Source organism: Esox lucius, chromosome 11, assembly GCF_011004845.1.
Source record: "Esox lucius isolate fEsoLuc1 chromosome 11, fEsoLuc1.pri, whole genome shotgun sequence".
Lineage (NCBI taxonomy): Eukaryota > Metazoa > Chordata > Actinopteri > Esociformes > Esocidae > Esox > Esox lucius.
Genome location: NC_047579.1, coordinates 53,707,612 through 53,722,749, shown reverse-complemented (window position 1 = coordinate 53,722,749; position 15,138 = coordinate 53,707,612). Strand labels below are relative to the sequence as shown.

General features: G+C 42.5%; 1 protein-coding gene and 1 long non-coding RNA gene across 4 annotated transcripts in view; one reads left to right on the top strand and one right to left on the bottom strand.

Moving 5' to 3' along the window:
* Positions 1–15,138, top strand: part of rbfox1 (RNA binding fox-1 homolog 1) — a 402,884-nt gene that overhangs the window by 173,553 nt on the left and 214,193 nt on the right. The window contains exon 1 of one of the 3 annotated variants that reach the window (XM_029123367.2): positions 10,589–10,642. The exons of the other annotated variants lie outside the window; for them this stretch is intronic. Coding sequence (XP_028979200.1) covers positions 10,625–10,642 — 18 coding nt within the window. The 5' untranslated portion in view covers positions 10,589–10,624. Of the gene's footprint in view, positions 1–10,588; positions 10,643–15,138 lie in introns of those variants that run through there. 3 annotated transcript variants of the gene reach the window in all.
* On the bottom strand, positions 6,897–10,301 carry LOC109616364. The gene is made up of 3 exons (XR_002197486.3): positions 10,225–10,301; positions 8,590–8,712; positions 6,897–7,085 (listed from the first exon to the last, which is right to left on the bottom strand). It is a non-coding gene; the product is annotated as an uncharacterized LOC109616364 (long non-coding RNA).

The following is a 15,138-nucleotide window of genomic DNA, read 5'->3' as shown; positions in this document are numbered from 1 at the left end:
TGAATATGAACCCAAAACTATTTCATTTCATGGCAAAAAACTTTGTTTTCCTTTCATCCATCAATATAGGTCACGATAACTGACTCTTTTGTCAAGTTAAAAGACGAGAGAATCGTGGAAACCCCTCCTTTTTTCTGCCCAAGAGGTTTTTATGTAGCCTATATTACGCCAAAAAGAATGCCTGGATGCGTACTTTGAAAATCCATCAGAAATATGTCGCAATATGAACAGTTTTATTTTAGCCTTATTGTAACGTAGCTACTGAAGGTTGTAGCCAGCAACGTTTTTGTCTCTCCTGACCCAGATAGACCGATGCATACTACAAAAATTCACCAGAAATAGTTGCAATATAACCATGAACAGTTTTATTCTAGCTTTACTATAACACAGCTGGAGGTTGTAGCCAGTGAAGATTTTGTCTCTCCGGAACAAATCCAAATGCATAATTTGGTGGGACTGTGACAAGATTCAACCACGGGAATTATTGGTTGCAGGTTCATGTCTCTAACCACTACACTATTTAACAAGGGGTAGTCAGTCAGTCAGTCACTCACTCAGTAGGACACATTTGCACTTCTTGACCAGCTAATGAAATAACATTTTTAGATATCTGTGACAAAAAAACCTGTGGTAAATTCAAATGATTGGACATTATTTAGAGGGAAGACTGTTGATAAAAGGTCCCACATTTCACTGTGCATGTTAAAGCCATGAGGTTCAAGGAATTCTCTGTATACCTCTGAGATATGATCGTGTCAAGGCTTAAATCTGGGGTGTTTATATTCAAGTTGTTGAAGCTTTGAAAGTTCCTTGGATCATAGTGGGCTTCAGCTTTACAAAATGTAAGTTTGGAACCACCAAGCCTGCCCCTAGAGCTGGCTGTCTGGGCAAACTAAGCAACAGAGCAAGAAGGGAGGCACCCAAAGCTGGTCGAGGCCCACTAAAGAATTCACTAAGTTGTGATCGCTGCCCAAAGACAGGCTCTTAATATTTATGTATATTTGATGTTTCCGTTTTTATATTTTCAATAAATAGGCAAAGATCGTTTTTTCGCTGTGTCATTATGGGATATTTTGTGTTGATCTACATAAATTACAAAATGGTTGAAATTGAAGCGTTTGAATAATTCCTAAAAGCACTATAATATTAACAGGACATTACAGCCATATTAGCAATAATACAACATTTCTGGTACCTTTATAACTTAGGATTAATTAAATCAAAATATTTCCTAGTAGATTGGAAACACACATTATGACTGCATAGCAGCTCCATCTAATATTTTTAAAACACTGACATGACATTTGCCGTCCAATCAAGGCTACGGGACAGATCACGATTAACAGATTTTATCCATCGCCAGTGACCTTGAGTCGTCTTGGGTGGTGCCTGTGCTGTACATCTATGACCGGGTCCAAAGGGCCAACTGTCTGCCAGCCTCCAAGGAGACGCAAAAGTGGCATAGTGTCCCCATGAGTGACATTTGCCTGAGCCAATCACTTGAAGCCTGAGAAATTCAACGATGCCCACGCCTGTCATTACCTCCAGCAGCCCCTCCCCAGGAAAGACGGACTGAGGCTGAACCAGCAGCATTCAGGAGCAACTGTACCTGAATATTTACTAAAATTAAAAAGTATCAAGTCAATAACTTGAAGGGAAAGACAGCAAATATGCTGCTTTATTGATTGAAAAACCCAATAACATGTGCATTTACAGAATGTATATTTGCTATCTATTAATGAATGAATGGTCCCATGTATCTTGAATTACGCCTCCTCACTGCTTGGGCAGAAGATCAATGTGCCTAAATAATGTCACCTGTTCCTGAACCTTTGCAATTAATATCTGCTCAAAGCTATAAATATAAACAATACCGGCACCCAAAGTAAGTTATTGCACAGTTTCAGTCCAAATGATTTGATGGTTGTTCAATCTATTTTTTCATATTAATTTTCACAGCCATTTCATGTGCAATGCATTTTAAAGACACATAAAAGTGCCATCAAGTCAATCTACAGATTCCCTGTCCTTAATAAAATGTTCCAACACTGTATTTCCAACAAACATATTCCTGTGTTAGACACAGCAAAGGGAAATGTTCAATAATCTGCTTCAAAACCAATCCAGTATTAAATGCACAGTATCTCTTGAGATGATAGGAAATAGATAGTTTAAGGAAATGTGGACCTACCTATGATGCTGTTTGATATCTGCCTTCACGACTTTTACTTTGTTCAGTCAGGAACCTTCATCTGTAACAGGTATTATGATTGTCTGATTGGGAAGAAACTGTATTTTTATAATTCTAAAAAAGTATTTGACAATTATTTATCTGCTACGAGTAGTCTTCCAGGGGTTGTTTTTAATGAATACACATTCTGTATATCTGTGAATCTAGCCATTTCACCAACGAGATGTAATTTTATGGAACAGATTTGTAGGTTCTTGTGGTCCGGAGGGACTGATTTGCGCTACGCACATGCTGCCCAAGGGGGAATGATTTGTGCGTAGCGCGTGGTGCTAGTCAAACAGGCAGGCTCATACTGCTCCACGACAGTAATTCATCATGCGTTTGTTGAGGGACTTAATGTCCAAAATGGCTGCTATGATAAATGTTCTGATGCTGCTATTTACGCTGCGTCATCAGTCACTACCCTCCGGACGCCTCCACACCCGTCAGCCTATTCATTTGTTTTTAATTAGCCTCTGATAAAGAAATACTATTTAAGACCAGATTAGCACAGACCTGATTGTTATCGCAGATTGGATGAGTTTTACCCCTTGTTCTCTTTGCCTTATCATGCCAGAAGCGTTTTAGACATTTTATTTGGATCTTTACAAAACATTTCTCTGACCCCCTCCTCTCTCTCAGATTAATTTATTAGCCAGGGGTATATATATACATTTTCTGACTTTCATACTATCGGTTTCAGATCAAAGAAATGTCACTGTTTATTAAAGAAAAATGTCATTTTATCCATATAAGTGTTGGGCCTCCCTGTTCCCACAACACTGATTCCTTTACTGTCCTTATCTCTTTATCACTTTCTTCCTCGGTCTCTCTCTGTCTGTTTGCCTTTGTCTCTGTCTGTCTTTATCTCTTTTCCTCTTTCTCTGTCTCGGTTGCACTCCCCCCTCTTTCCACTCCCCCCCCCCCTTTCCCCCCCTCTCTCCCCCCCCCTCCCCCTCTCTCCCCCCTCTCTCCCTCCCTGTCCTCAGGGATGTTTGAACAGCAGAGGAAAGACAACAAGACATTTACAGTTCAATCAGAGCCCAGGTGTAAATACCAAACTATACTATACACTACAGACAAGTCCCAGGTCCACACAGGGACTTTAACAACCCCAAACGCATACACACACACGCAGACACACACACACCAAATCTGAATCACTAAACAGAGATGTAAAACCAACAGTCATTTAATGTGAGCTTTGCAGAGTCAGGGAAACAAAATCCTCAGTCTCATTTTAAGTCAATTTCCTTTAACTGTCCTCCGTGTCAGATACATTACATTACCCATGAGCCTCTCTGGACATACATTTACATTACCCATGAGCCTCTCTGGTTCCATGGGAGAGCCCGTCCCAATGCTGAGATGGAGCAATTACTTCTCTCTATTTTATTTACTCATGCCCTTCTATGCATGTGTGTGTGCCTTTCGGTTGGTTTTTGTGTGTGAGGAACAGTGGGAGCTAGAAAGAGAGAGACAAACACAGTCTTAGCTTGACTGTGCTTGACTTAATTTTGTTGGTTTGACATGAAGTCTCTACCAAAGCAATGAATTATCTAACAGAGCGTAAAGTCTCTAACAGAACCATAAAGTCTCTAACAGAAAATGAAGTCTCTAACAGAGCAAGAAGTCTATAACAGAGCATAAAGTTTCAAACAGAGCATAAAGTCTCAAACAGAGCAGTAAATCTTTAATAGAGGAAGAAGTCTATAACAGTATCTAATAGAACACTGTCTCTTGTGGATGTAACATCTCTAACAGAGCCAAATGTCTTTAATAGAACAGAGCCTAATGTCTTTAATAGAACAGAGCCTAATGTCTTTAATAGAACATAGCCTAATGTCTTTAATAGAACAGAGCATAATGTCTTTAATAGAACAGAGCCTAATGTCTTTAATAGAACAGAGCCTAATGTCTTTAATAGAACAGAGCCTAATGTCTTTAATAGAACAGAGCCTAATGTCTTTAATAGAACAGAGCCTAATGTCTTTAATACGTTTCTAACAGAGCATAAAGACTCTAACAGAGTATAAATCCTGCTGATTTTACGTGGAATAGTGTACAAATGTTCTCCGTCTGTGAATACATTTTCAAAAGTATAGCCTCAGGGAGATCTGTAGGAGATTGACACCCCAAAAAAGTAAGGGCTTATCTAACACAGAACCAGAATATTATAATCAAAAGGCTTTCTTATAAAAACACTGCAACTTTGAGAAATACTCTTTAGATCAACTGCGCCCAAAACATCAGCTATACTGAACTACTACGATCAATAGCAAAATTCAACCAAATATAAGACATTGTACAGAAGGCATACATTAAGTAGTGAAATGTAAATTTATTTTTAATCACAAACGTTTAATGATACCAATTTCTGAACGGAGATATCAGTCAGGATAAAAGATTGTAAAAAAAAGAGAGACATTCCCATGTAAAGACTGTCACATACAGTATCTCCCAAAAGTGAGTACAACCCCTGACATTTTTGTAAATATTTCATTATATCTTTTAATGTGCCAACACTGAAGAAATGACACTTTGCTACAAAGTAATGTAGTGAGTGTACAGCTTGTATAATAGTGTACATTTACTGTCCCCTCAAAATAACTCAACACACAGCCATTAATGTCTAAACTGCTGGCAACAAAAGTGAGTACACCCCTAAGTGAAAATGTCCAAATTGGGCCCAAAGTGACAATATTTTGTGTGGCCACCATTATTTTCCAGCATTGCCTTAACCCTCTTGGGCATGGAGTTCACCAGAGCTTCACAGGTTACCACTGGAGTCCTCTTCCACTCCTCCATGACGACATCACAGAGCTGGTGGATGTTAGAGACATTGCGCTCCTCCACCTTCCGTTTGAGGATGCCCCACAGATGCTTAATAGGGTTTAGGTCTGGAGACATGCTTGGCCAGTCCATCACCTTTACCCTCAGCTTCTTTAGCAAGGCAGTGGTCATCTTGGAGGTGTGTTTGGGGTCTTTATCATGTTGGAATACTGCCCTGCGACCCAGTCTCTGAAGGAAGGGGATCATGGTCTGCTTCAGTATGTTACAGTACATGCTGGCATTCATGATTCCCTCAATGAACTGTAGCTCCCCAATGCCGGCAGCACTCATGCAGCCCCAGACCATGACTCTCCCACCACCATGCATGACTGTAGGCAAGTTGCCGCCACACACGCTTGACACCACCTGAACCAAATAAGTTAATCCTGGTCTCATCAGACCACAGGACATGGTTCCAGTAATCCATGTCCTTAGTCTGCTTGTCTTCAGCAAACTGTTTGTGGGCTTTCTTGTGCATCTGTAGAAGAGGCTTCCTTCTGGGATGACAGCCATGCAGACCAATTTGATGCAGTGTACGGCATATGGTCTGAGCACTGACTGGCTGACCCCCCACCCCTTCAACCTCTGCAGCAATGCTGGCAGCACTCATACATCTATTTCCCAAAGACAACCTTTGGAAATTTCGCTGAGCACATGCTCTCAACTTCTTTGGTCGAACATGGCGAAGCCTGTTCTGGGTGGAACCTGTCCTGTTGAACTACTCTATGGTCTTGGCCACCGTGCTGCTGCTCAGTGTCAGGGTCTTGGCAATCTTCTTATAGCCTAGGCCATCTTTATGTAGAGCAACAATAATTTTTTTCAGATCCTCAGAGTTCTTTGCCATGAGGTGCCATGTTGAACTTCCAGTGACCAGTATGAGGGAGTGTGAGAGCGATAACACTAAATTTAACACACCTGAATTCACACCTGAGACCTTGTAACACTAACGAGTCACATGACACCAGGCAGGGAAAATGGTTAATTGGGCCCAATTTGGACATTTTCACTTAGGGGTGTACTCACTTTTTTTGCCAGCGATTTAGACATTAATGGCTGTGTGTTGAGTTATTTTGAGGGGACAGCAAATTTACACTGTTATACAAGCTGTACACTCACTACTTTACATTGTAGCAAAGTGTCATTTCTTCAGTGTTGTCACATGAAAAGATATAATGAAATATTTACAAAAATGTCAGGGGTTGTGATGGCAATTTCATCGATCAGAACTCTTAAAGGAGGAAGTACAGAGACAAAATTCTCTTGCACAATGAACAGTTTATTTGCAAATAGAGAGACGCGTCAAACGCTTATCTGTGGAGTAGATACATGAACAGTCTGTATTTATTACAGTTTAAAGGGGTGTGGTAAGATGCTGCCCATCTGTCTTGTCAATAAAACACATTCCCTTGGTTCTATTACTACCTAGGCTTCACACAAGGGGCAAGCTGTCTTTCCCCTCATGGGTAACCTCTTGAACTCTAAAGAGCTCTTACAGCAACCGGTCAGACAATAGATGCCCTGATGAGTTATACAGATGCGCAGATTAATGAGTAACCTTATAATCTGCCGATATCAGTCAATGATGCCCCCTAGGCAAATACCAGACCCCCCTCTACTACATTCCTAAGGAGGAAAGGGCTGATACCCTTCTCGGTCTAGGCAGATGAACATGGTAAGAATACCTAATAATCCTCTTATTTTATACAGACATGAGTGTCACAATCAAAGTAAAGATTTTACATACCAGGCAATAGAAAGACAGACATTTCTCAAATGTACCTTAGTTCAAAATGTCCATAACAGGGTGTACTCACTTTTGTGAGATACTGTAGCCTTGCCAAGGTGACTGGATGGTGGGGGATACATGCAGTAAACATTATGGGCTGGGTAATATACAGAATGAGTTCATACTCCACCACTCTAAATATGATTCAGTAAGAGATTGGACCCCGAGATGTTTTGAAGTGATGTCCTGAAGTGCCTGTTGAGACACTGGTGTGGAACCAAATTGAGCTCAACTGTACTGTAAGAAAAGAAAAACATAACAGAAATATTTTAGCGAGGTTAACAAAAAAATAATATGAAAAAAAGGTATTCAATCGTATGAAAACCAGAAAAGGAACCAGGCTAACCTAGTTCAGCCGGTCAGCATTTGAAAGGGACAAATGTTGTTAATTGCAGGTCTCACAGGATTCAAACCCAGGTCCCCGCATGAGGGGCTGTGTCGTTAACCACTGCACCATGGTGATATTCAGTTACACTGTGTCGGTTTAGCATCTCGACATTAGATCATTTTGTCATTTAGCATTAACATCTCATCAAGTTTGACACCATTAAGCACTGTGTTCAACTCTCTTATTAGGTTTACCTCCACCCAAATAGCATCTATGAAATGTAGGGCTTTGGCCACAGGCCGTTTTAACAGCTTATTAGCCAGTAATATGCTTACAAGTATCTAACTTACTACTTGGAATAGTCATAAGAATTTAACAATTTCTAGCGAGACTGAATATGAACCCAAAGCTATTTCATTTCATGGCAAAACACGTTTTGTTTTTCTTTCATTTGTGAATGACATTGATACAATACCTGTCAATATAGGTGACGATAACTGGTGACGACTTTTCCGTCAAGTGAAATGACGAGAGAATCGTGGAAACCCCTCATCTTTTACTACCCAAGAGGTTTAATCTAGCCTGTATTACCCCAGAAATGCACGGATGCGTACTTCGGAAATCCGCCAGAAACAGTTGCAATATAAATTTGATTTTTTTTATTTTAGGCTTACTATAACGCAGATACTGAAGGTTGTAGTCTGCAAAGTTTTTATCTATCCTGAACAAATCCTAATGCATAATTTGCTAGGACTGTGATGAGATTCAAATGCGGAACCTACTTGTTAGTAACATTTTTGTAACACATTAGATTTCCAACAAACATGTTCCTCTTACCGCGTCTCTAACCACTACGCTTTTCAACAAGGGTCAGTCAGTCACTCGGTAAGAGACATTCAATCAATCAATCAATCAAAATGTATTTATAAAGCGCTTTTTACAACAGCAGTTGTCACAAAGTGCTTTACAGAGACACCCGGCCTTAAACCCCAAGGAGCAAACAACAGTAGTGTTGAATTTCAGTGGCTAGGAAAAACTCCCTAAGAAGGTCGAATTTTAGGAAGAAACCTAGAGAGGACCCAGGCTCAGAGGGGTGACCAGTCCTCTTCTGGCTGTGCCGGGTGAGATATTAAGAGTCCAATTGGAATAATAAATAAATTTCTCTTGGCTAAATCCAGAGTATATTTGATTTTAGACTAGGTCAGAAGTATGACCAGGTGGACAAGGACAGGAACAGCAATGGTCCCCCCAAACCAGGTAAAAAAAACATTCGCTCTCCTTATGCAGTCCATCAAAAATACTGTAGATTCAAATGTGGTAAATGTGTATGCATAACTCATGAAATAGATGTTTGCACCCAATCCTAACATTTCCTTGTTCAAAACACTTCTTTCTCATTCAATTTCTTCCCACCTTTGTTTGAGTCGTCTTTTCTTAAGACCAAGTGTTGAGCCTCTACTGGCGTGGAGGCGGGGCTTAATCTGGGCATTGAGTTATCTATTTGAGCCTTTCCACACACTGGTTTCCCAATGCAATCTGTGGAGGGAAGTTTATGAATTGTATAAGGTAGGCTAAATGTGTACATTTAACAAACAGAATAATAAACATCATACAAGTTATTATGTTTGCATAAACCTATTGGTCATTTATTTAATATTTCATGCATAGCAGCAATAGGAATGATTGACGGTTACCAAAAAGGCACTTATTGAATGAGAGAGAAAGAGACCGAATGGCAGAAAAAGAGAGATGAGAGAGACAAACAGAAGGGGGAGGAAAGTCTGACTTAAAAAAGTGAGATAAAATAATTTGTTCATGTGAGAACAGAATGAGGACCGGTGTAATTCTTTTATTCACTTGTTTCATTAAATAGTATTTTCCACCTGTTTTGGCAACGCACTAAAAGGAGAATGGAACATAGAATGAGAGAGTTTGAGATGGATGCATGAAGAGAAGTAGAGGAAGAGGGATAAAGAGAGAGAGGGGGAAAGAGAGAAAGAGGGAGAGGGAGGGAGAGAGAGGGAGAGAAATAGAGGGAGAGAAAGAGAGGGAGAGAGAGGGAGAGAAAGAGAGGGAGAGAGAGGGAGAGAGAGAAGGTGAGAGAGGGAGAGGGAGAGAAAGAGAGGGAGAGAGAGAAGGAGAGGGAGAGAAAGAGAGGGAGGGAAAGAGAGGGAGAGAAAGAGATTGAGAGCGGGAGAGAGGGAACAGCCTCAGGAATAAAGTGTATGATGCTCAACAAAAAAGAAAATCCTTTTGTTTCAATCACTTCTTTCTACCGACTCTCATTTTCTTTTCCATCAAGACCCCCTCCATCTTTTTCTTTCTCCCCTACATTCCCTCTCTATTTCTCTCTATTTCTATTCATGTTTCTCTCCATCTCTCCTCATCTCTCTTTCTCTCTGTGTCTGTCTTATCTTGTGTGTGAGACAGCATCCTGTATTCTCTGCCCAGCATCTGTCCTCCTCCGTTCCTCCCCACAGAAGAGATATGGAGGCTTTTTCTTTTTTCTGTTACATCACGTCTTGTCCTTTTATCATATTTTGGCACATCTCAGAATTCCCTGTCACAGTTTCTGGAGCACAATGCTCCCTTCCTCCATATCTCCTTTCCTCCTTTCCTCTTCTCCTACTCTCCTTGTCTCCATCCCTCCTTTCTGCCTTAAGATTTTTAGACCGTGCCAGTTTTCCTACAAGCAGTGTGTCTTCTGTATCGTGTGTGTGTGTGTCTGACAGTATCATTACGTGTGTGTGAATCCTCTCATCCACCCCCCCACCTCACCCTTGCCTCCTTCTCGTCCCTGTACTCCTCAGTCTCTTTGACTGCCCAGTTGCACAAGACGTCTTTACAGCATAGACCCGTTCATTACACACACACTCACACACGTCAAGAACTGGTGCCTTAGCTGAGATTTCTGCAGAAAAGGAGCGGAGCAAGGGTGAAAAGAAGTGAGTGGGTTAAAGAAAGCCAGAAGGAGGCGTAAAGAGAGAAAGAGGAGGAAAAGACAAAGAATACACAAATCCTTTTCACGCCTCAAACAGACGCCTCTACCTTGATCCTTTCATATTCATCTGCTTTTCTAATTCCTTTATCGGAGGTGTGGGGGAGCCGCCAAGCGTGGGTTCAGGAGGGGCCGGCAGCTCGGTTCAGGAGGGGCCGGCAGCTCGGTTCAGGAGGGGCCGCCAGCTCGGTGACCTCGGCAGGGTTGAAAGCCTGGGTATAGTTGAGGCTTCTGCGGGGACAGAGCTGAACGTGGAACTCTGTAGGCCTCGGCTGTGCCATGTGCAGCTGAGCTGAACAACTTTGTGTTCCAGTATAAAGGACTTGTAATCTGCAGGGGAGGCTCTCCCCTCGGCTCTGCGCTGCACGTTACAGTAGAGCTCTGAGAGCTTGGTACTACAGACGAGAGCTCAAGCACTCTGCAGGGAGACACTCCGCTGGCCTTGTCATAATGATGATGTATCTCTGGGTGAGGACCATTTCCTATATCCACTTCTGCGGGTTGTGCGTGTGTGTGTGTGTGATGGTGTGTCTCTGCTGTGTGTGTCAGTGTGTCTCTGTCGTGTGTCTGTGGTGTGTGTCAGTGTGTCTCTGTCGTGTGTCTATGGTGTGTGTCGGTGTGTCTCTGTGGTGTGTGTTGGTGTGTCTCTGTGGTGTGTGTTGGTGTGTCTCTGTGGTGTGTGTTGGTGTGTCTCTGTGGTGTGTGTTGGTGTGTCTCTGTGGTGTGTGTTGGTGTGTCTCTGTGGTGTGTGTTGGTGTGTCTCTGTGGTGTGTGTTGGTGTGTCTCTGTGGTGTGTGTTGGTGTGTCTCTGCAGTGTGTGTTGGTGTGTCTCTGTGGTGTGTGTTGGTGTGTCTCTGTGGTGTGTGTCTGTGTGTCTCTGCAGTGTGTGTTGGTGTGTCTCTGTGGTGTGTGTTGGTGTGTCTCTGCAGTGTGTGTTGGTGTGTCTCTGTGGTGTGTGTTTGCGTCTTTGTGTGTTTGTGTTTGGCAGACCTGATTTCTATAAAAGTGTATTTGAGTATTGCTTAGAAAATGTTTTATATATAATTGTATTAATTGTATTTTTGTCTACTAAAACCCCTGTTTCAAAGTGTATTCACTAATGTTTTTGAGAGTAGGTATTGGAACACTATTTGGAAAATAGTATTTGAGCTATATGAGCTCAAATACTTTTTTCAGACTAAAAATGTCCAACACTTTGACAATGCACTGTGAGTTTGACAGTTCGAAATGTAACAATGGTCAGTGATAACCCTTTCTGGTAACAGAGATGACTATAGTTGACTACTGTAATGTTAGTCCTACAGCCTGTTCCTCTGGTCCCATGTAGGTCAGATGACTACTGTAATAATAGTCCTACAGCCTGTTCCTCTGGTCCCATGTAGGTCAGATGACTACTGTAATAATAGTCCTACAGCCTGTTCCTCTGGTCCCATGTAGGTCAGTTGACTACTGTAATAATAGTCCTACAGCCTGTTCCTCTGGTCCCATGTAGGTCAGATGACTACTGTAATGTTAGTCCTACAGCCTGTTCCTCTGGTTCTCTGTAGGTCAGATTACTACTGTAATGTTAATCCTACAGCCTGTTCCTCTTGTTCTCTGTAGGTCAGATGACTACTGTAATGTTAGTCCTACAGCCTGTTCCTCTGGCTCTCTGTAGGTCCGATGACTACTGTAATGTTAGTCCTACAGCCTGTTCCTCTGGTTCTCTGTAGGTCAGATGACTACTGTAATGTTAGTCCTACAGCCTGTTCCTCTGGTTCTCTGTAGGTCAGATGACTACTGTAATGTCAGTCCTACAGCCTGTTCCTCTTGTTCTCTGTAGGTCAGATGACTACTGTAATGTTAGTCCTACAGCCTGTTACTCTGGTTCTCTGTAGGTCAGATGACTACTATAATGTTAGTCCTACAGCCTGTTCCTCTTGTTCTCTGTAGGTCAGATGACTACTGTAATGTTAGTCCTACAGCCTGTTCCTCTGGTTCTCTGTAGGTCCGATGACTACTGTAATGTTAGTCCTACAGCCTGTTCCTCTTGTTCTCTGTAGGTCAGATGACTACTGTAATGTCAGTCCTACAGCCTGTTCCTCTTGTTCTCTGTAGGTCAGATGACTACTGTAATGTTAGTCCTACAGCCTGTTCCTCTGGTTCTCTGTAGGTCCAATGACTACTGTAATGTTAGTCCTACAGCCTGTTCCTCTGGTTTTCTGTTGGTCAGATGACTACTGTAATGTCAGTCCTATAGCTTGCTGCTCTGGTCACCTGTAGGTCAGATGACTACTGTAATGTCAGTCCTACAGCCTGTTCCTCTTGTTCTCTGTAGGTCAGATGACTACTGTAATGTTAGTCCTACAGCCTGTTCCTCTGGTTCTCTGTAGGTCCGATGACTACTGTAATGTTAGTCCTACAGCCTGTTCCTCTTGTTCTCTGTAGGTCAGATGACTACTGTAATGTCAGTCCTACAGCCTGTTCCTCTTGTTCTCTGTAGGTCAGATGACTACTGTAATGTTAGTCCTACAGCCTGTTCCTCTGGTTCTCTGTAGGTCCAATGACTACTGTAATGTTAGTCCTACAGCCTGTTCCTCTGGTTTTCTGTTGGTCAGATGACTACTGTAATGTTAGTCCTATAGCTTGTTCCTCTGGTCACCTGTAGGTCAGAAGACTATTGTAATGTTAGTTCTACAGCCTGTTCCTCTGGTCACCTGTAGGTCAGAAGACTATTGTAATGTTAGTTCTATAGCTTGTTCCTCTGGTCACCTGTAGGTCAGAAGACTATTGTAATGTTAGTTCTACAGCCTGTTCCTCTGGTCACCTGTAGGTCAGAAGACTATTGTAATGTTAGTTCTATAGCTTGTTCCTCTGGTCACCTGTAGGTCAGAAGACTACTGTAATGTTAGTCCTACAGCCTGTTCCTCTGGTTTTCTGTTGGTCAGATGACTACTGTAATGTCAGTCCTATAGCTTGCTGCTCTGGTCACCTGTAGGTCAGATGACTACTGTAATGTCAGTCCTACAGCCTGTTCCTCTTGTTCTCTGTAGGTCAGATGACTACTGTAATGTTAGTCCTACAGCCTGTTCCTCTGGTTCTCTGTAGGTCCGATGACTACTGTAATGTTAGTCCTACAGCCTGTTCCTCTTGTTCTCTGTAGGTCAGATGACTACTGTAATGTCAGTCCTACAGCCTGTTCCTCTTGTTCTCTGTAGGTCAGATGACTACTGTAATGTTAGTCCTACAGCCTGTTCCTCTGGTTCTCTGTAGGTCCAATGACTACTGTAATGTTAGTCCTACAGCCTGTTCCTCTGGTTTTCTGTTGGTCAGATGACTACTGTAATGTTAGTCCTATAGCTTGTTCCTCTGGTCACCTGTAGGTCAGAAGACTATTGTAATGTTAGTTCTACAGCCTGTTCCTCTGGTCACCTGTAGGTCAGAAGACTATTGTAATGTTAGTTCTATAGCTTGTTCCTCTGGTCACCTGTAGGTCAGAAGACTATTGTAATGTTAGTTCTACAGCCTGTTCCTCTGGTCCCCTATAGGTCAGATTGCCAGCAGTATGACTGGTATCTGCTCCTTTGTGCGAGGAGGAACAGGTGGAGCACGGCCAGAGCCTTACAAAATGACTGACAGTCTTAGTGGCATGAGGGCCCAACGTCCTCTAGTGGGACCTGTGCTCACAGCCCAGCACTGTGCACCTTGATTGGCATTTGCCAGAGAACACCAGAATTGTCAGGTCCACCATTGGTGTCCCGTTCTCTTCACAGATGAGAGCAGGTTCACACTGAGCACATGTGACTGAGTCTTGAGACGTTGTGCTGCACCCATCCAGCATGCCCGGTTTGGCGATGGGTCTGTGATAGTCTGTGGAGGCATATCCTTAGAGGGTGGCACAGACCTTCACATGCTAGTCAACGGTACCGTGACTGCTGTTAGGTACCGGGATGAAATCCTCAGATATCGTCAGATCTTACGCTGGTGCAGTGGTCCCTGGGTTCCTCCTGGTGCAGGACAATGCCCGGCCTCATGTGGCCATAGTTTGTAGGCAGTTCCTGGATGACAAAGGCATTGATACCATTGACTGGCCCTCACATTCCCCAGACCTGAATCCAATAGAGAACCTCTGGACATTATGTATCGGTGCATCTGACGCTGCCAAGACTGTCCAGGAGCTCACGGATGGCCTTGTCCAAGTCATGGAGGAGATCCCCCAGGTCTGGACAGAATCTGGGGAAAATTGATGGCATTGATTTGTATTCTTCTGCACGAAAGCTGCACATGGGACGCTCTTGGACTTTCCAGCATGACAATGACCCTAAGCACAAGGCCAAGTTGACCCTTCAGTGGTTACAGCAGGAAAAGGTGAAGGTTCTGGAGTGGCCATCACAGTCTCCTGACTTTAATATCATCAAGCCACTCTGGGGAGATTTCAAATGTGCGGTTCATGTAAGTCTTTTGGTCGCAAGACGACCAAAGACTTTGCATGACCTGGAGGCATTTTGCCAAGATGAATGTGCAGCCCTACCACCTGCAAGAATTTGACATAGACATCGATTACAAAAGACTGCATGCTGTCATTGATGCTAAAATGGGCAATATACAGTATTAAGAACTAAGGGTATGCAGACTTGATGGGGTCAGTTCATGTTTTTCTTTGGTGCCATGTTTTGTTTTATGATAGTGCCATTCTTTCATGACCTAGAGTTGGATGTGTTTTGTCTGTTCACTCATGTTTTCTTAAAAAATGGTACATATATTATCAATTTCCAAGGGTATGCAAACTTTTGAGCTGTATATACAGCTTTAGAAAAAATTAAGAGACCATTCCTAATTTTTCTTAAATCAGCTTCTGTACATGTATTGCAGCCATTCCAGTCTGTCTGTTAAATTCTAACACAGGAACACCCCATTTTACTTAATGAGGTACTGATTAGGGGATTACCGGCAAAAACAGTGCAAGTAGTACCTCAAAGGTAATT